The following is a 21,665-nucleotide window of genomic DNA, read 5'->3' as shown; positions in this document are numbered from 1 at the left end:
TTCTATCCTTAATCCCTCAAATCTGATCTGGAAAAACTCCCCCCAAAAAACTTTGGGGGATGCATCTTTATAGTGTGAATTCATATATTTCTCTTGTTTGTTTGTTCATTTATGTAGGAACACTCCCTCTGTAGAGAAGAACACATCTTAAAGCTTTTACTTAAACCAGGAAAATTTCACTCGGTTACACAACTTAAAGCAGCACAGTTTCATCTGCTGACCACTGAGCAGCTCCTCTGGAGCCGTCACTCGATAGCACCTCAGTGTTGGTTGTCCTTCACAGCTTTGATGGAGTCTACAACTCTAAAACTTTTGTTAAATTATCAATAAAGAATGAGGACTTAGATTGTGTGACCTAACAGAATGATAATTATATTATAATGTTCATGATGACAAACTAATTATTTAACTCAACATGCTATTAAAATAACGTCATTCATGTTGTTTTAAGTGAGGTAAGAACTAACAGTAGACAGCTGAGTCTGAGGTTTTCTTAATGGTCAGTGATTCAAATCAAACAATTTGCTTTGTTTATCACATATTGATTAACATGATGGGATATTATCTGTAAACAAAACAATTTGGTGATTTGGGAAATCTGACACTGTTACTTTTTGTTCTTTGAAGTCTTTCTCTTTGTGATGATTATCTCATTTGTGTGAAGTCAAATTTGATCATCTTTCCGCTTTTGGCTTTTATGCACAAAAGAGATTTGTCCATAGAAGGTCCTTTGGGATCCTCCCAGCCCATCTTCACGAGACACACCTGATGCAGATACTCGGCCACCGGGGAATACGCAGCTATTATTCTAACCTTACCATTCAGCAGCATGGATAAAAAGTCGCCTTTGTCACTTTAACTGGAAATATTAGCACATACTGTACATCTCTGTGGAGTACGGTGGAGCTCCCTGTAGTACAGCATGATGTATAAAGTTACAGTTATCCAAATGAACCAAACAAGTTTTCTATATGTGGTTACATAAGCAAGCTTGTGTACACTAGTTTGATTTGTTTTTCTTTGTTTTTGTTTTTTTTTTACTTCTAAGCAGATGAATTTACTGTATTTATGTCAGGGAAAATAAATAAGTGTATTACATACATCCTAAAGCAGCTAATACACTATCAGTTAGAAACACTATACTTCACTGACACCTGACCAACACATAATATATCACATATCTGCATTTACAGTATGCAAATCTTAAAGTGTTGTTTTTGACCTGGTTGACTTGTGTTTCTTCAGGCAATGAAAAAATTGAGGACAAAATGACAAATTGCTCAAAAAAAATGGTCTCATCTATCACAAGATATCACAGATGTTTCAACCGGGAGAAATCAAATATTGTTTGAATGAAACCTTAAGCAGCCATAAAACTTCCTTCCAGTCACACCTGAATCAGAAATAGGTCATCGTTAATATGAAATTATCTCATATTTCTCGGCTGGGACGGCAATTTAGTTTCTTTGGTGAACACAAAAATATTTAAGACTAAAAGAAAACTGTTGGCACTAATCAGTGTATTTTAAAGACATGATTGCAAAAACAAAATATTTTTTTAAATCTACATCCTCATCTAACAAAGTTTAGGCTCCTCTTCTGGTTCTGATAGGCCACCCAAACACCCCTGAGGGGAGGAGTTACAGCCTTTGGGCTCTTTGGTATTTGCTGAAACAATAAAGGACCTGTCGGTTCATCTGAGAGAGAGAGACAGAGAGAGAGAGAGAGAGAGAGAGAGGAAGAGAAAAAAAAAGTCAAATTTAAGCTTGAGCTGCTTCCCTGAAGTCATTTTGAGAAACAGCATCACACATCTCGCCTCCAGGCAGTGGCTCCGCAGAAAAACGCTGAAGGCATGAGGACAACACAGTTAAAGATGCTAAAACTTTTGCTTTTATCGGCCTTCGTAGAGGTAAGGGATGATCATTTCCTTGTTTTACACTGATTTTCTCCTAAATATTTGAACAAAAATACACTATGAGGAACATTTTTAATAGATTAATGTACAGTAGTTGGCATGATTTCCGACCTCAGATCTCACTCATGTTTTATAATATGAAGATGAATAATAGTGTACAGAGGGAGGACTTTTGAAACATATGAACACAGGCTCTTTTGAGCGTCAGTGCTTTCAACAAGTGTGTGTGGCATGCCCAACCTTAGCTCAATAGACAAATTCATTCCGACCTGAAAGAAATACCTGCACTGACCAGTCCTGAAATCTGTGTTGAGTGAAGGTAATGTGCAGCCTGCTGCCTCTCATGCTCCGAGAATATGATACAGGAGATAATTTGCCTCAGGATATAATGTGAAATACCAATTGCTTGCTACCCTTGGAATGATGTCCTTGTCTCAAAAATGCTGTGTTTCCTGTCATTTATCATCAAGTCATTTCCTTGTTTCATTCACTAACCTGACATGTTTTGTCATTTTCAGATATGTGCTGCTAAAAATGGTAAATAAGCCTCTTTTACATTTGCCTTAATGTATTTTACTTAAACTTAAAATGCAAACATCCAAAATAAGATTGTTCACAGTCTGACAATTATATTAAGGGATAAGATTACAAGTCTGTCCTAAAACAACAGTCAGGTGCCCATATGAACACTGATGCATGTTTTTCTTGCTGTAATAATTCCTCCTGTTCACACTGACCATTAAGAGATGTCTTCATAATAACACTTTCAATGTTCGGAAGTGATGGGGGACAGTCCTCCTTCAGTGCAAGAATATATTTAACATTTTATTTGAAGATAATATGAGGCGTTTGTCATCCAAAGTCAAAGTCAGTTAATCAAATCAAGTGGATATGTTACATAATAAGATAGATTTCAGTCTTTTTTGTGTCTTTTTTTAGTACCTCTTTTTGTTATCCTTCACTGCAGCTGCATCTGTCAAGACAGAAAGAGGGATTTTATTACTAAAAAGACTATAACTGTGGATGATATCCACTTTATTTATAACTGCTTAAGTCTCATATCAGCTTCAGATTTAACTTTTAAAAACATTTTTGCTCAAAATGAGGACTGTGGATTTTGTCCCCCATCACTCACATTGGAGGCACATTTGGAGGGGATCTTCTAGTGGCCAGTATGAACAGGAGGAATGATTTCAGTGAGCTAAACCTGTTTCAGTGTTAATCTGGGCACCTGACAGTAGGGCTGGGCAATATGGACAAAATCAAATATCACAATATTTTTGACCAAATACCTCGATATCTATATTGTGACAATATTGTAGGGACGACTATTTCACAAAATATTTACACAATGAGATTTTTGATAAATAATCATCAGTAATGTGGATATAATGACTAAGTGAGTAAGTCTGGTAAGTTCATAAAATTACATCACTTTACTGTAATGCAGCCTTTAAAACCAGGAAAAGACAACACTTTTGCCATATCACGATATTACAATATCCAAAATCTAAGATGATATCTAGTTTCATATCATAATATCGATAAAATATCGATATGTTGCCCAGCCGTACCTGACAGACTTGATAAATTGTGAACCTATCCTTAAGTCACCAATTTAAACCATCCCCAAAATGCATATTTCATTACCCTCAACCTTTTGTTTTAAACTACAATGCCAGGACCTGTAAGCCTTTATGACTGTATCCCAACATTATTTTCTTCCCTATCTCCGTCAGACATCACTTTGTCAGTGTTTACGGTCACGTCAAAGAGTATGACAGTGCAGTGGAGTGGACATACTGGTGCCAGCTCCTACAAGATCACAGCAACACCTAAGAACTCTCCAGAGCGGCCGGTCTTTGCTCAGTTCAGTGGCAACTCTGTGATGGGCTCAGTCAACTCCCTGTCACCAAACACGGTGTACACGATGCAGTTAGAAGCCATGGACAATGCTCTCAATGTCCTCAGCAGTGCAGCAACTGAGGAGACAACAGGTCAGTAACAGCAGCTGAGGGCAGCTGAGGAGGAAACTGACTCCTGGTGGAGATCCAGATACTTTATTATCTATTTTTTTGTTTGTGCAGCACTTTTATAATATATTAATAGATACAAGAAAGACAGAGATCCTTCTTTAACTTACTACACTTCAAAATCTCTAAATCTAACTGACTTTATATCTGTCATCTTGTTTTCCAGCTCCTGAAGTCCCCAGCATTGAGCAGGCCTACTCCAAGCACAGCGACAGCATCACTGTGGAGTTCACTGAGGTTTCCGGGGCAACCAGCTACATCCTGAGGGCAGAGTCACAGACCGGTGATTTCTTCTCTGAGACCGAGGTGAGGGGCTCACCAGGCACCGTGGTGCAGCTCCAGCCCTACACTGGCTACAGGCTGAGCGTCATGTCCGTCAATAAAGGGGGGCGGAGTCAGCCCTCATACCCCATCAAGGCCAGGACAGGTACGGATAAGTCTCTTGAGTCCTAAACACACTTCAAACTGTGGTTAGAGTATTTAAAAAGAAGACAAAAAACTGATCTAGTTTAGCAGGTATGATATGTGTGATGTATGAAAATGGATTAATATTGATCATTTCCACCCACTTTCACTTGTCCAGACTCTACACATAAGAAGCAGTTTACTCAAGATGGTAATCAGTGAATGAAGAGTGAAATGCAGCCTTTCTGTTGTTCCTGTGGGACAATAGCTTGTTATCTCACTCCGCCAGCCATAACGGCGTGTCATTTCACTGCCCATTGTCACACAGTCTCTACTCTTTGCAGCCAACGCAGGAGGTTGGAAACCGTATCCATCCCTTTGCGACATACTGTTATCATGATATGAAAAGAGAAACCATGAGAACTAGGTTGTCTCCCTTCCCGAAGGAAAACTGAGCGTAATATAATCACAGGAAAATTGATTCCATTTCACACCTCATACAAAAAAAAAAGCTGGCAGGGCAAGAGTAGAAGTAAGAAATCTGTGTCCATTTCAAATTTTTCTTCTTTTTTTTTAACACCACTCATTACTTGTATCCTTTAGTGGTGATGGCGCCCAAATTGAACACCACCTCTCCTAGCAACGACACCATCCTTGTGACTTGGTCCCCCGTTAAGCACGCCGTCCTCTACACGCTCTGCATCATCCAAGAGGGCTCCAGCACCCGCCTTAAACTGAACACCACTGACACCACGGTGACCTTTGATGCCCTTGAGGCAGGGACAACATACTGTATCAAGGGCACAGCCTGGGACTCTGAGGGTCGTGCTGGAGACGACCTCACTGTTTGCCAGATCACACGTAAGCATGATTGACAGCGGCAAGAATTAGGTGTGACAGAAAATGTCAATGTGAATGAAAAAAGGAAAATGTCTCTTTGTGTTTTCATTTCAAGGTCCGCCAAGCCCAGATGTGACCCACATTCAGGTGACTCAGGGACGGTCTCTTGGAATCGCTGTGTACTGGGTGAAGGTGCAGGGAGCAGAGACCTACGTTGCCTTGACCTCTAATAGCCAAAACTGTTCCACGATGGGCATCAGTTACTGTAGTATCTTTCCAGTGGAGTGTGGCCAGAACCACTCTGTCTCTGTCACAGCCTATAATTCAGCTGGACCCAGCAGCCCCTCACAGCCAGCAGACTACATTACATGTGGGTTTATCGCACACAAGCACAGTGACGTATTTGTATACATTTGGCATATCAGACACAAAATCCTGTGTGTAAAGGAATAGTTTTACACTTTGGGAAATACATTTATTTGCTTTCATTGTCAGTAGTTTGGTGAGAAGATTGATATCGCTCTCAATAACTGTGATATCAATCTTCTCATCCAACTCTCAGAAAGAAAGCATATGTAAACATATTTCCCAAAACATCCTCCAACAAGTGATGTTCGCTCTTGTAGCTTATAAACGTTTCTGTTTCTGTTAGACCCGTGTCCCCCAGAGAACATCTGGGTGGAGGAGCCCAAAGCAGGCAACTGCTCGGTGGTGTGGGACGAGGTGCCGCTGGTGGAGTACTACATGGCCTTCATAAAGCGGGACGATGGCACCGAGAAGTCATGTAACACCACTGGAACCACCTGCCCGTTTCTCTGCATGTGTGGCTACACCTACCTCACCACCGTCTTCCCCTACAACCAGGCCGGCTCCAGCCCTTCTGCACATGTCCGCAACTACACCACCAGTAGGACAGTCGCCCAAAAGCACCAGAATAACACCATCAATACATGTTTTTTTTCCCATATACTTAATGTCTGTGATACCCCTAAAGGACATAGCCTAATTCTAGTTTAAGCGATTAACTACAATTAAAAATCAAGTTGCCATGACACAAACGTTGCTTCAAAATGAAGTCACAGAGAAGATTTAATTACAATTACAATCGGTACAATTATTTTATTGTCATGTTGTAATGGACTCTCAAGCAGAGATTGTTTGGACAATTTGACCTTGTTGGTGAGTTCACGGAAACATTCATCTCTAAAGTTCCACTTGTGGCATCCATTTAATGCAGGAAACGCCCAAATCCACATAATCCTTTTCATAACTTGCTTGGTTTGGTTTGTAATCTGGCTTTGGTTCTTTGACATCATGACTGCAAGGCTTTTTGGCAGCTGACTCGAAAATCTCAGATGAGCTTACCTGAATTCTCCACCATGGCATTGTAGTAAAAATAGGCCTTTTTCACAGCAGATGCTTTGAGATGCAATGACAGGAAAAGCACAGGTGTAATTAATACCATTAAAAATGACTGTAATCCATTTAGGTGTGCCATCTCTCTCACAATACCACTTACCTGGTATTAAGCTCACTGGCATGGCTTTAAGGAAACATGAAACAGAGTCATGATTGTAGTTACACCTGAGCCAAATGGTGAAATTTTTTCTACAAAAAGTACTAGTTCCTGCTCACAACTGTACACACTTAAAGATGAGGTTCTGCAGTACTGCAATGGACCACCTAAGTTTCAAGTACAACAAAAACGTGTGAAACCACTGCTATGGTCCTTTGCCCAGTCTTAATTATTTTTCTCACCCTTTTCTGCACTTCTCCTCCCCCCACTCTCCCCAGTTCCTTGTTGCCCACAGGGTGTTTCCGTGAAGCTGGTTTCCACAGAGACCCTGGAGATCACGTGGTCACCAGTCAAAGGGGCAGAACTGTACGAGACAACAGCAGCACAGACCAATGATGTCATCCACTGTAACGACACAGCACCGGTCTGTGCGCTGTCGGACCTGCAGTGCAACACAGCTTATTCTGTGGTGGTCACACCTTGCAGCGAGTTACGAGGATGTAACCGCACCTGTACACCACACACACATGAGACAGGTATAGATGGGTTATTGCAAAAACACAAAGTAGAAGCCACATAGAGTAGCATCTCCCATCTGAAATATACACACACACACAATAAGAAAGGTAGGGAAGTCTATGAGGTAGGCTGATAAACCTGAAATATCGAACAGGTAACACATACCTGATTTAAAGTTAGTTTGACATTTTTGGAAATATGCTTATAGAAGATTGATACCAATCCCTTGTTTGTACGTTAAATATAAATTTACTACCAGCAGCCAGTTAGCTTAGCTTAGCAAAAAGACTTGAAACAGGGGGAAACAGCTAGCCTGGCTCTGTCTAAAGGTAACAAAATCTTCCAGGACCTGCATGACCCTTTTACAATTTTTTTTTTTTTAACCATATTACTGTTTTTGAATGAATTAAACAATCAAGACATAATGTATTAATTAGTAATTTTAAGAGGTGCTGGTAGGCAGATTTTGGTGGATTATCTTTGGACAGAGCCAGGCTAGCTATTTCCCCTGGTTCCAGGGGTGTTTCTGCTAAGCTAAGCTAAGCGGCTGAAAGTGGTATCAATCTTCTCATCTTAATCTCAGGAATAAAGCAAATAAGCATATTTCTCAAAATGTCAAGCTATTCCTTTAACATAATTTCTAACTTCGCATTTGTGTTTTTGATATAAACTTGTCTGTCCTGCTGCAGCTCCATGCGCTCCAGAGATCCTGAATATGACGCAGTCCAACAATTCCTCATTGAGAGTCCTTTTCACCACCCCCAACAATCAAAACACAAATTACACAATCACTGCTGTCGGACGCTATGACACACACACTTGCAATGCAAGAAACGGCTCCTGTGAGCTCACACAGCTGCCCTGCGGTTCAACCTACGAGGTCATGGCAGTGGCCACCACAGCGGTAGGACGGAGTCTACCTGGATACAGTAAACCTTTGGAAACAGGTACGACAGTATAACTGGTCAACACTAAGTTTAAATGTCAAGTAAAGTTGACTAATTTAACACAAAATCACACATTTTGGTCAGAGAGCTTTACAATCTGTACGGTAAGGAAAAACTCCCCAAAATCCTTTAAACATTACAGAGCAACTTAGAATTATACGCTTACTATGATCATATTGGACTGAAGGTCTTTACATCCCCTTTTACTGTCCCTGCTGTCATAGAGAAAAAAATTTAAAAAATTAAATTATACAAAATTTATGAAAACATGCAGCTACCAGCTAAAAACTGGGGACTCAGATGCTGATCTCACTGCTAATAATAAAGCTATTTTTTGTTTCCCTGTTTATGTTATAGAAATTTCAATATTAGAGACATCAAATCCTCTTATAATTAGAAATTAGCTTAAACTGGTTATTTTAAACATGTTTATCACTTGTGGTCACATGAATGAAAGAGAAAGCTTTACAAATGTTCACACCAAGTGTATTTCTCTCCCCAAGGTCCTTGCTGCCCAACGACTGTGAATGTGACCCAGGTCACACAGGCTATGACCAATGTGACCTGGTCAGCTGGCCGTGGAGCTCGTTCCTACATCACCACCCTGACGTCCTCACGTGGACATGCCAAGTGCCACACTCTGGACACCCACTGCCTGATGGGATGCATCACCTGCGGCACCAACTACAGCGTCAACCTGGAAGCTATCAGCAGCACCGGACACAAGTCAGAATGCAAATATCGTGGATTCTCATCAAGTGAGGACAAACACATACATGTAAATTTGAAATACTGTATATATCCAATAGTGGAAAAAAGTATGCCCATCCCCAAAAAACCCTCTTCAACAGGTGTTGGACACAAGCAGATGATATCATGGCAAAAAGTAGACTGAACACTGTTCTTTGCTTCCACAATGATTTCTTATTCTTTGTTTCAATCAATTAGATCCTTATCAGGCACAAAGCTACATTAACGTACATTACAGGTGAATGAACTTATAAACTATTGGCTGTAGCCGCAGGCAACCATGTACATATGCATAATCAGAAAACAAGTAATCATCAGTCACTGGTGACAAAAATCGGAATGCAAAACGATTCAATTAGCAGTCTGACAAAAACCCCAAGACGGAAAGAAATAATAAAAAGATGGAAAAGAAATGGAGTGTGTGAAAAATATAAATATATAAAGAGCAAAAAAATATAAGAAAATGTAATACATAATAAATATATTATATAAATCCTCATGCACAAAAATATACACAGGCAGGGTGGCTATTTGAGGGTGAAGTGCTTGATAACGTTTAACAATTCACACAAAAAACATACATTTTTGTAATATTAAAGGATCATAGCAGTGGTTTTGCATATTTGAGACTATTTACTACTCAAGACTTCAGGTCTGTAGTTAGTTTTTAAAACAGTCTCTTGAATTAACGTGCAACAAACTCTACCGTTTCCATACCATACAGAGATGAGAGGGTTATAAGTTTGTTATTAATGAGCTAAAACATCTAAAACCACCAATATTATATAATTTAAACACATGACACAAACTCCAGCATATTCTCAATCATTCCCAATCATTTTCTTGTAGATCCCTGCTGTCCAACAAGCGTCAAGCTCTATCGCAGGGCCAACAACTCCCTAAGGGTCTACTGGCGATCTTTGGGTTCTCAGATCCAGAATCACACAGTAGAATTGTACGGTACAGGAGCCAACTACACCTGTATCGCAGCTGCCGGCAGCATATACTGTGATATCCAGGAGGAAACCTGTGGGGACGTCTACACAGTAGTGGCTGCACCGGTGGGACAGAATGGGATCAAAGTCAGTTTCTGTCAACCAAGGACATACTCAGGTGAGTCATGAAGTGGACGGAGATTTATACTCTGAAATGACTAATATCACACATTTGAATCTGTATATATAATATAAAGATTTGTGCATAAATGTGTTCATTTTGTCAAATTCTCAGTTCCCTGCCCAGGAAGTAATGCTGGTATGGGTAAGTATCCTCTAGACTGTAAAGTTCACATTTTCTTTTCAAGAAGTTAAATGAATAGTTTGAAAATTGGGGAAATATGCGAATTCACTTTCCTGCCAAGAGTTAGATGAAATCTGAATACAGCCAGGAATTAGCTTAGCCAGAAGTCTGTTAGTTTAGCTTAGTATAAAGACTGGAACTGGGAAAACTGAGGTGTAAGTTGTGGTTGTGGAGTTAGTATGGAGTTCTTGGCCGGTTGCAATAACTTTCTGAACTTTCTGAAATCCTGGTGTTACTGTGAGGATTTCAGGAAGTAACGGCACTCGGCTCAGTCAGGCACATATATCCCTCATAAAACAGAAAATTGTCATTTTTACACTTCAGTTTTTGTATGGTCAAACAAACGAGATATAATGTGTTCATGAGTGAGCCAGACTGGCTTCTCCCTGTTTACAGTCTTTATGCTAAGCTAAGCTAATTGGCCACCGGCTCCAGCTACATATTTACTCTACAATCCTAAGAGTGTATCTTTCTTCCCATCTAACGCTCAGCAAGAAAACCTAACAAGCCAAAATGTGGAATTATTCTTTTAAACTCAATTTAAGTTATGAGCTGTTTGCTGCTACTGCACTGAAATCTCATCTCTCTCTTTCTTCAGTGATCTCTCGTGGAAGACGAAGCGTGGATTAAATGCGGTAAGTTTCTTGTTTTTCAACTCCAGTTAAGAACATACTGTCTTCAGACCTGAAAGAAGCGAGTTATGTAACAACCTGAGACAAGCAACATGCTCTCCTTTACATTACATGTCTTGACTGTGAATATGTGTGAAAGAAATTGATAAAAGCTGCTTTCTCAGGAGGAGTCCATTGTCCTACCGCACAGCTTGAGGCGTATCTTGTGACAGCATCACATGCGTCCATAAATTGACTGTGCCTATAGTACACAGGTAACAATAGGCGTGAGTGTGTGAGTAGAACAAGAGGGACGCAGAGAGAGAGTATAGGAAAGCACAGATGAGACTGATGTCGATCTGTCTACCTCTGGGACTTCTCGGATTCATGTCTGCCTGTAAAACATGGAGAGAAGAATGAGGGGAACGTGACTCAGGGAAATGAAGATGGAGAGCAGCTGCAGGAACGTGACTCAGGCATCTTATTGTGTCTGTAAGATGATAGATATTTAATGGCTCGTGCCTCTGTATGACAAAGCTGTATTCTGCCTCATGCATATAAAATTTCATAAAGAATATGATGATTTATTTTGCACAAAACAACCATTTATTGAGTATGATGAATCAGTACTGAAACTGTGATGAAATCTTAGTAATATCCAATTTTCCACCGATTGCAGATTGATTTGATTTTTCTCTCTCTCTCTCACTTTTCTTGCCCTACAGTGAACCAGCCCACTACCACAACAATAACACCCCCAACATGGATACTGTGTTTACACCAACAGCAACTGTGAAGATCCAATATACCCAGATGAAATATCACTCTTGTTTAGGAATATCTGTGCTGTGCTGTTACTGCTGTTTGCAAGAGAATCTGTATATTCTGACTGTTTCTGATCAATAAATATGAAAAAAACACAAGTTAAAACACTAAATAGGAACAAAAATAATGAATAAAAGAGAGCTTTGGGAGAAAAAATAAATCACACCGTTAATGATATTTATCCAATGTATTTGAAAATACTCTCCATATTTCTACTTTTTGTTGTAGGCTGCATGTTATTTGACTTTTTGCTCTCTGATTGCTCATGTTTAATCACTACAGTTGCTCTTTCATGAGTTGATGACTTTATGTAACCTCAACATGTAACGATATCTGGTAAAAAAAAAGTAAGAAAAAGCAGAAACTGAAACTTTACAGTAAAGCCCCACTTAAACATATCATGACAATAATCATTCAATCATTAAAATAAATAAGATCGTAGGACTTCTCCAAGTAGAAGACCTCCATACGGCTGCTGTATGTCTCCGGGTTGTAAAGCTGCCTGGTTGGTTAAAGTGGAGCAGCAAGTATCCATCATCATTAGCCTGGAGTCCTGCATGGCGTGTCCTGTGGATGATACGTCTGATCAGATTGCTGGAGATAGATTCAGTGTCACCTCTGCTTTCATTGGATTTGTTTGCCCCCAGCTGACAGACGACAACAATAAAACACATTGTCTTTGCATTACAACACCGTGTGCTGTCAATCATCTTGTGTGGGTGTTCTTTATGACGTAGAGATGTTTTGTCCCGGAGTGAGACACATGAGCTATAGTCAGTCCTCCAAAATAATCCAGAAACAAGTCCATCAGAGAAGCTTCCTAAAATAGGTCTCACTCATACAGCGAACCTGTTATGGAATACGTATGGGCTGACTTTCTCTGACCTTAAAAGTTGTGTAACTGACCCAAGAGTCTCTGCTCAAGCTTTTATTTCCGATCAAGCACAGTGGCCAAAAATTCCAGGGGTGGACTTTCAAAAACAATTACAGGGCTGAATCAACGAAATGTGCACATATTCAAGAACGTTTGGTTACCACATGTGGCAGACACAAGCTACTCGACACTTGGGCGGATACATTTCAGTGTGATGAATTCCAAGCTGAAGGCCAGACTTCTCATAATGGGACGTTGTGCTAAAGACAAACACAAGTAGCCGGGTAGAGGAGTCAGAGGTGTGAGCCTTTGTCAAGACCTGCAACACGCAACAAGCTATCACATTCATTTATGTAACACCCTCAGCAGAATTCACAGAGCTTGAAATTGAGATACTGTGCATATTATGAACAGGAAATCCCTGTAGCCAAACATTTTATCTGGTTATAGAGTTATGAGTCCATTATGATTTGTAGTTTTAATATCCCGGGTCACAAAAAGTATATAAACTATCTTTGATGTATTTCTTATGAGACAATCAAATTGTCAGAAAATCAAACTCTATTGATTGATGAAATTTGAATTAAAATATCAAAAATAAGTTTGGTAAGTAAGAATTTATGTCAGGTTTTTAAAAGGTTTTTAATAGTGTTTAACATACATACCTGTATTGTAATATTTTGACTACTTTACATACTGTGTTGTGTATCATTCATGGCCTTTAGTGAAGAGATTGAGACAACAAATCAAAAACAAAGTGAAGTTTAAAACATACTGTAAAACATTCAGCCTCTAAAACAGTTTTTCAAGGAAAAAGCCCCTAAACTGACACCTATTAAAATTTTTTGCTTTTAAATGTTTTATTACAGAAAATGTATGAAACCCATGACCAGAATAGTTAAATACATTGTCATTGTGTTACTTATGGATGGAAATATAGTCAAAATAAATTATTCCCCTTTCACCCGGGGACCCCCTGGAAACCCCTAAAGGACCCCTGATGGTCCGTGGACCCCACTTTGAGAACCATTGCTCTAAAAAACACAATACTCTCGCTTTGTAACATCAAGAATAACGTGCTCTTAATCCAAGATTATTTTACAATACAGACTGACAGTCAGGATTAAAGGGACATTTACAAATATCTAGCACAACACTTTATACTCACTATCATTTATCACTTGGCTGAGTACTGAAGGTAACAGCCCAAAGAGTCTTCATACAGTATATCATGCAGTATTAAGATTTGCAAAGACTTCACTTCTAACAAGACATACTATATAGAGGTAAAGCCATTTTTGGCCACCTTATTTAGGTAGATGATTACCTGCACTGCAGATGTGTGACTTGTTTCTCTCATTGACTGCTGGCGTTTTAGCACCTGAACACGTGGCTTTGTGATTCGTATTGGTGATTTTATAAATCTGTGATGACTGATTTTGATCTTCTGTATTTTGTTTTGTGCAATATTGTTTAAGGTTGTGTTTCTTTTAGTACACAACTGAAAAAGTCTTTTTAATCTCAATGAGACTTTCCTGGTTATATAAAGGTTAAATAAAAAGAAATCTTACAACCAAAACATTAACAGTGTAATGACTACAGGACACGTTTTTGTACATGGCTGTTTTGTACAGGGCAACTATTATAAAATTCTGCCTAATGACGCAGCATTTCCAAGAGAAATGAAGTCAATCCAGGAAGGATGTGGCTGGGGGTTTTGGGTCAATTCACTTCTCAGTAACTCCATATGTTGTACAAAAGAGATCATATTATGTTACAGCAGGCAAATCCTGTTTCTATATGAGGTGATCTGCATTATCAAAGAAATATAGATATTAATGATGAATATTACAGTTCATGTTTTCAAAGCTTAGCTGGTCCAAGACAGATATAAACTCTGCATTTATGAATTGTAACATGACTATATATGTAATATGAATATGATATGTGAAATATTCTGGGAACATGGAGGAAGTGCAGGTTGACCGTAAGGATGCCCCCACCTCCACCTAACAAGCCACATACTTTGTTTCCTTCTCATGATGACAGGGAGCCTGCAGGCGTCTTCCTGTCCTCATTTAGGACGTCCTGATTGGTTCCCATGAAGTTGATCTACAGCGCTCAGCCTGTAAAGATTTCAGATGAGCTGCTGCATGCAGAACCCACATATGGATGTAATGTACTGAAACTCTGACAGTTATCATGGATACGATGTGGACGTTTTATTCATCAGTCATCCTATTGTCTGTCATACAGGTAGTTATACTTTTTTATTCAGTTTCTTTTCAGCTTTATTTTTATTGTGTTATCATTTTGTAATAATTCTCTCATTAAATCACTTTTAAATTTTTTTTTAGATGCAACATGTTATGGCTACAGGTGAGTTTGCTCTAATCTAATACAATAAGTGACTTCAATGACTTGTAGTTGTTTTTTTTTTTGTTTTGTTTTGTTTTGTTTCCATCATCAATAAGACAAGTTAGATGGACGATAATGTTTTCCATTCATACATTGGCACAGTGAATTTCTATCTACATTATAACTGTATATTTCATCATAACAGATTTATGGCTCATAATACAGTATAACATCCTATTGTCTGAACTGTGGCCTCAAAACATGTAAAAATTGTAAGAAATCTGACCAAAACTTACTTTCTCAATGATATGGGCTCCGTCATTGGAAAACTACAGACATAAACCATATTGAAAAACTAAAGAAAATACCTGAGTAAGTATAGAAAATGACAAAAATCATGTAAATGTTGCTGCTGGTGGTTCAATGTTCTGGTAGTTTATAAATGCCAGTTAAGAAGAAGCCCTCCAGCTGACCAGTGAGTCAGTATGTGGATGTGATTCGAATGGTTCACCTCCAACATTTTCACCACACAGACACACTGCAGCTGACTGGAAGACCTGGAATTCATTAGACTGACTATAGATATGATTGATTAAATGATAATAACTGCTGAGGAGGTTTCATCACCAGAGGGGCCACTATAGATTAAAAAACTTCCCAGACAAGAAATCAATGCAACCATTAAAAATGTTTCTTAGTGCTGAAACTTCTTTAACATTTTTATTTTTATTTTTTCTGTCTTTCTACAAAAAATCTGCTTTTGATGTTACTTAAGTTCATCTATGGAAATGGATTTATTTCTCAAATCTGAGTGTGGGATGGGATGTTTTGCAAGCATGTAAATTATATTTTGCAGAAAAATTAGTTTGTTAATTTGGATAACATAAAAATCAATTCAATAATAATAATTATATTACATAGAATAATAATTATGCTTAAAATTTAACTACAAACAGTTGTATTTGTACATTTGTGGCATTTACCACTAAAACAAAATCACTATAATATTAAGTTTAAAGCATGTAGAAAAATCTCCAAATTAACTTAATTTTTATCTTTTTTGATTAAAAAGTATAACAATAAGATTTCAAAATACATAATATTGGTGGCATTCAGTAGTAAGTTTATATTGGTGTCCTTATGCTTTAATAATAATATCTTCAGTATTTTTATTGTCTCAGAGTATTTTATAGTAGATTACAACCTGTTGCTCTTTTCCTTATTGTATAAAAACATATCAAATCATACATTTTCTCTTTTTTCAGGATGTAATATTGTTTCAGTGACGTCTCCTTCAGCATCAACACTGAATGTGATTTGGAGCAGCTACACTGGAGCTTCAGTTTATTTGCTGGACTTGAGAGTTGTGAACTCTACCAGTATCGCCCCAGTGGTGGTGATGCAGTCTGCCCCCAGCACACAGAGGCTGATTCAGGGATTAAGACCAGGACATGTTTATCAAGTCACACTGAAGGTCTTTGAGTTTTACACTGTTGTGTGCACAGACACTGAAAACACCATGACAGGTACAGACAATTTAATAAAAAAGTCAACAGCTAAATAAATAAGAAGAATCCCATTGATGATATTAAATGCCTTATCTTACATTCCCACAGTGCCCGCCACATCTCAGATCACCTTCTCCAAAGCTGTTTCAAGTACGTCTATAAGGTTTGAGTGGTCCAGCGTGATTGGGGCGGACAGCTACAACTTGTTTGTGGAGGAGTTGTTTAGTTTTCCCGCAAAGAAATACAACTGGACCTTCACAACGCTTGGTGGACAGGTGGACGGCCTGACTCCCTCTACAACTTACAACTGTTACGTTTACTCCTCCAACAATGCTGGACGAGGTTCCAGAAGTAATATAAAGACAATCATGACGTGTAAGTCCACATAAGATGCTGGTTTCACTGGATTTTATTCAGAGGGGATCATTTATTTTATACAGAATTAGAAGCTTGGTACTCAGAAAGCTATTTAGCTGTAAGTATGTGCGAGCAGATCTATGCTAAAAAAGTGATTTGTAATTTATACATTATATCAACACTTGTATTTTTATCCTAAAAGTGGTGCAGCCACCAACTGGTGTGAGTCTTGTACCAACGGGAAAGAGCACAGCTCGAGTAACATGGAACCCTGTGAGCAAAGTCCTGCTTTATCAAGTGAGTGTGAAAGACAACGACAACCTCAGCAACCCCCCAGTCATCAGAAACACTTCAACTACATCGATGGATATCAGTAATCTGGAGCCCTGCTCCACATACACAGTGGGAGTATCATCGGTCAACATCTTCTTGGTGCCTGGGGAGCCTTCTAATGTTACACACACTACCTCTAGTGAGTATTTGAGCAACAGAATCGATTTGTCTGATTAAATATATTCAAACTTAAACATTTATGTTCTGTTGATGTTGATGTTTGGGGTCCCACTGTTGTATGTGTCAAAATAATCATCGTAACTGCAAAATCAACCAATATGTAGAAAAGTATAGAAGTGGAAACCCTTCCCTTCACCACAAACTGATTTGATGAAGAAATACAGAAATTCCCATAATGCATTGGTATTGCACCAAATATTTCCTGATTTATACATATTATGGGCTGTGCATGAACACATATATTTGCAAAACTCATTCATGTATGAATATGTGATCCTACATGACTTTACTTAAATCTGGGGTCAAATAGATGCCAGAGAGGTCAAATTTCTTATGAACAAACTGTTATAAAACTCCAACAACAGAAATCAAAATAGACTTATTTGGGAGTCGGGAGGACAATACTGTGTAAAAAAGTACTTTCAACAGTGATCACACATATACATCATTTGTATATCCGCTGTATTTTACCATGTTTAACAGCTGGAGTCCCAAAACAGAAGTAGCAGACATCTGAAACATTTCATCAGTTCAAAACCAGGTTTAGAAGCAATTCTCAAAATCTTGGTAAAAAAGCAAATAATGTGTCATCTGTTTACATTTTTCTAACTCCTTCAGCCATAAACCCGGTGACGACCATCTCCGTGGACTACAGCTGCTCCAGCGGCATGGTGACAGTTACGTGGGATTTGGTGTTTGGGGCCAACTTGTACAGGGCCACGGCTGTCGACGGCACAGGCGCAGCGCTTAACTGTACATCAGCCTCCACCAGCTGCCAGATCACCAGGCTCAATTGTGGTGAGAAGTACCGAGTCCATGTCACGGCCATCTCTGATGACTGCGAGAGCACCTCCAATGCCTCCAGCTTGTTCGAGACAGGTGAGTGGAGCACCTGCTCGTGTGGAAAACTACAAACCTGCCTTTTATTTGTCTGCCATTACCTTTTTAAAGCCCTCCACCTTTCCCTGTGCCTCATCACATGCCTTTATGTTTCCCATACGCTAAACACCTTCTCATTTTACCTCAGGTGCCTCTCACTGTAACACACACGAACTCTTCTAGACATACTTTATCACAAACCTTTCCCATAAGTCTGTCCTGTGGGAAGCTGTGTAGGTTCCTCCTATTGTGTCCTGTGCTCTTTTCTCATGCTGGGAGGTGAAACACACCCTCCCATTAGTCACCAAGAACAGCCATCCAACACCAGCTAATCTTTACAGTCTATTGAAGTCAGGGGGTTATCTCAAAGGTCAGCTATAATATCAGTCTGGAAAGTGAAAAGGTGAAGGAGACACACACAAAGTCCGTCCAGGTAAATGATCTAGAGTCTAGCACACATGCCTGTTTATTCCTATGAATGCAAACAAAGAGGCAAATGACAAAGAGATCAAATGTGGACTTTCAAACACTAGACTTTTAAGCTAATACTATGCAATGTATGATTCAGTGGTTAATATGGCTTTTTTCTATCTATCAGTATCTATCTTTTTTCTCCTCATTCACCAACATTTGCTTAAATTTCCTCGTTATTTATTGTGATGTAATTCTCTAATTCATTGTCTCATTTCTTCAGTCCCCTGTGCTCCCGCCAATCCTCAGACCATTCACGATTGCTCCAGCAATGCGATCGTCTTTAGCTGGCAGCCCACCAACAATACCTTCTACTACGTGGCCACAGCTGTGGATGACACTGGCAAAGTGACTGAGTGCAGGACGCCAGACAACATGTGTTTCTTCACTAATACGGGCTGCGGTCAGTTCTACAAGTACTCTGTGTACGCCGTCAGCTCTGAATGTAACAGTGAAGTCACCCAACCTGAGTTCGTCCGGACCTGTGAGTAGGATTTAGTTTGGTTGGATGTATTAGTCATTATTAGGTTGTCTATAATTAGGTTGCTATAATTATGAACTCCAAACAGATTCCTCGTTTCAAGAAAATCAGTTTTAGTTTAAATTTAAATGTAATTATATATACTAATGTGGCATCTATCCAGTTTCTACTTGTGGGAAGAATATGAGAGCATCTTTCTGCCTGATTCTTTTCTTGATTTGTTGTCTTTTTTCTCCTCTTTCCTCCAGCTCCTTGTCTACCGACAAACATAAAGACAGCAGCGGAGTGTCACTCCGACATGTTGATCACAACCTGGGACTCTGCTGCTGGAGCACTTTCTTACACTGTTGAAGCACAGGGGAACACTGGAGAAACCTACAACTGCACATCTTCCTCCAACAGCTGCGCAGTGACCGGTGTGCCATGTGGAGAACACCTCAGTGTGTGGATTGTCGCCTCCAATGACAACTGCTCCACCGACAAGGTGCTGGGAGAGGTGGCTCAGACTGGTAAGTGGTAGAAGCTCTGTGAGATACTGTATGGTATCATGTTTAGTTGCTGAGATATGAGGCATATGATATTGCTGCTCTGGGTAGCAGGGTATACTCTGTTATGAGTTGTTTAATGAGAAACAAACCTTTCTCCCTCTCTCCAGTTCCCTGCACCCCCACCAATGTGTCAGCATCAGTCGACTGTAGCCAGGATTCTGCCAGAGTTAACTGGACGACGAGCATCGGTGCTATATTTTACATCGCAGTTGCGCAGGATACCGCTGGAAATTCATACAGCTGCAGTTCAATGGGCACCAACTGCTTGATGGAAGACCTGAAATGTGGACAGAACTACACTGCCAACGTAATCGCCACTAATCTCAAGTGCAACAGCACTGACAGCATGGAGGTCACCTTCATGACAGGTATGTCAGAGGGTTGGATTACATAAAAATTGGATGTGTCATCAGGAAAAAAGCACTGATTATTCATTTCTTTATAGTCTTCATAAAAATGCACTTTCCTATAACTTTGCCAAAGATTTACTGTACAATACTTTCCAACCAATTCCTCTCCCTCTTCTCCAGCGCCATGTCCTCCGACCCACATCGAGGCGTTCAGAGACTGTGACGCCAACCATGCTCTGATAGTCTGGCAGAACCACCAGCCCACAGGCCTCTACATAGCAACCATAGAGGATCAGAGCGGAGTTCAACTCACCTGCACCAGCAACACTGTCAACAACTGTAAAATCACCTCTCTGCCCTGTGGAAGGAGATACAGCGTCACTGTCACCTACAATGATGGAAACTGCCCATCCACCTCAACACCTATCAGCATGGACTCAGGTACTGCACCTGTGTTGGGTCTGTATCTAAAAAGCCATAATAATCAGGATGTTAACCAGCAGTTCTTACCAATAATAAGAAAAACAGTCCAGAAAATTGGTTCAGACCTCGCAGCGAAAAGACAGTTGGAGAAAATCCAAACAAGAACCCAAAGAAACAAATACTTAAATTGAAACATCCTGAAAGCAAATATATGAATCAACTAAACTGGATCCAACATTTAGATCATCAAAAGCAGATATCAAGCTAAACTCCCTCACACAGGAGTTAACTGTAACTGAAAATGATCATGAAAATTATGAATGACTTATTATGTCTATGTTTTATCCCCTCTTCTTTTAGTGCCATGTGGTCCGGAGGATGTCCAGACCAGTGTGGCCTGTGTTACTGGTGAGCTGACGGTCACCTGGAACATCTCTGTCCCTGCGGAGAACTACACCACCATCATCTCCGGAGGGATGGGTCAGCCCCTTCACTGTAACTCTACAGAGACCCAATGCACCACGGCAGGGTTGACGTGTGGAAGCTCCTACACGGTGACAGTGTTCTCTGTCACCGGGACATGTTTCAGTCTGCCGAGTTCAGAGGTCACAGTGCAAACATGTGAGAGATGCCGATTTGTCATCATTAAGGATGTAGATACAGCAGCGGGAATTTCTTGAACTCAGTCTCAAACTTCTCCTTTTGTCTTTATTCCCCTTCAGTGCCATGTCCTCCCACCAACGTCACAGCTGTGCACACATGTCATCCAGATCCTGTTCCTGTGTCATGGGTGGCTAGCGACAGTGCCAAATACTACAGTGCGGTCGCTGTGAGCAGCTCAGGTCACAAATCTGAGTGCATGACCAATAAAACATCCTGCAGCTTCTCTGGACTCTTGTGTGGGGAGGTTTACACCATCGGTGTGGCAGGAGCAGATGACAACTGCACAGGCCAACAGGGCGACACTGTGTCTCTATACACAGGTAACACAACAATCAATAATTAGTGGCTCAATTATAACTCGCATGGAAGTGGTTTGATTTCTGTTGAATTGTCATTACAGTCTCAGTCATAAAGACCTCATCAACCATGATTGATGATTTATTTGTTTCTTCCTCCAGAGCCATGTGTTCCCTCTAATGTGTCCAGCCAGCTGAGCTGTGTCGTTGGCACTGCTCAGCTATCCTGGGCCCCGAGTCCAAATGCTGTGAGCTATGCTGTGAAAGCCACCAGCTCTGGACAG

At 39.9% G+C, this 21,665-nt stretch overlaps 1 protein-coding gene across 1 annotated transcript; it reads left to right on the top strand.

The window, feature by feature from the left end:
- The first annotated feature begins 1,840 nt into the window (after positions 1 to 1,840).
- On the top strand, positions 1,841 to 12,350 carry fndc7a (fibronectin type III domain containing 7a). The gene is made up of 14 exons (XM_042429183.1): positions 1,841 to 1,909; positions 2,434 to 2,452; positions 3,655 to 3,912; positions 4,115 to 4,375; positions 4,957 to 5,214; positions 5,309 to 5,563; positions 5,846 to 6,100; positions 6,988 to 7,245; positions 7,918 to 8,175; positions 8,679 to 8,933; positions 9,775 to 10,038; positions 10,156 to 10,185; positions 10,823 to 10,859; positions 11,561 to 12,350. The coding sequence occupies exons 1-13, from the start codon at positions 1,853 to 1,855 to the stop codon at positions 10,852 to 10,854; spliced, it is 2,460 nt and encodes an 819-aa protein (XP_042285117.1). The 5' UTR covers positions 1,841 to 1,852; the 3' UTR covers positions 10,855 to 10,859; positions 11,561 to 12,350.
- Positions 12,351 to 21,665: the final 9,315 nt, after the last annotated feature.

This window comes from Thunnus maccoyii, chromosome 12 (genome assembly GCF_910596095.1).
Source record: "Thunnus maccoyii chromosome 12, fThuMac1.1, whole genome shotgun sequence".
NCBI classification, from domain to species: domain Eukaryota; kingdom Metazoa; phylum Chordata; class Actinopteri; order Scombriformes; family Scombridae; genus Thunnus; species Thunnus maccoyii.
The sequence above is the reverse complement of the archived record's forward strand: the minus strand, read 5'-3'. Positions and strand labels throughout refer to the sequence as shown.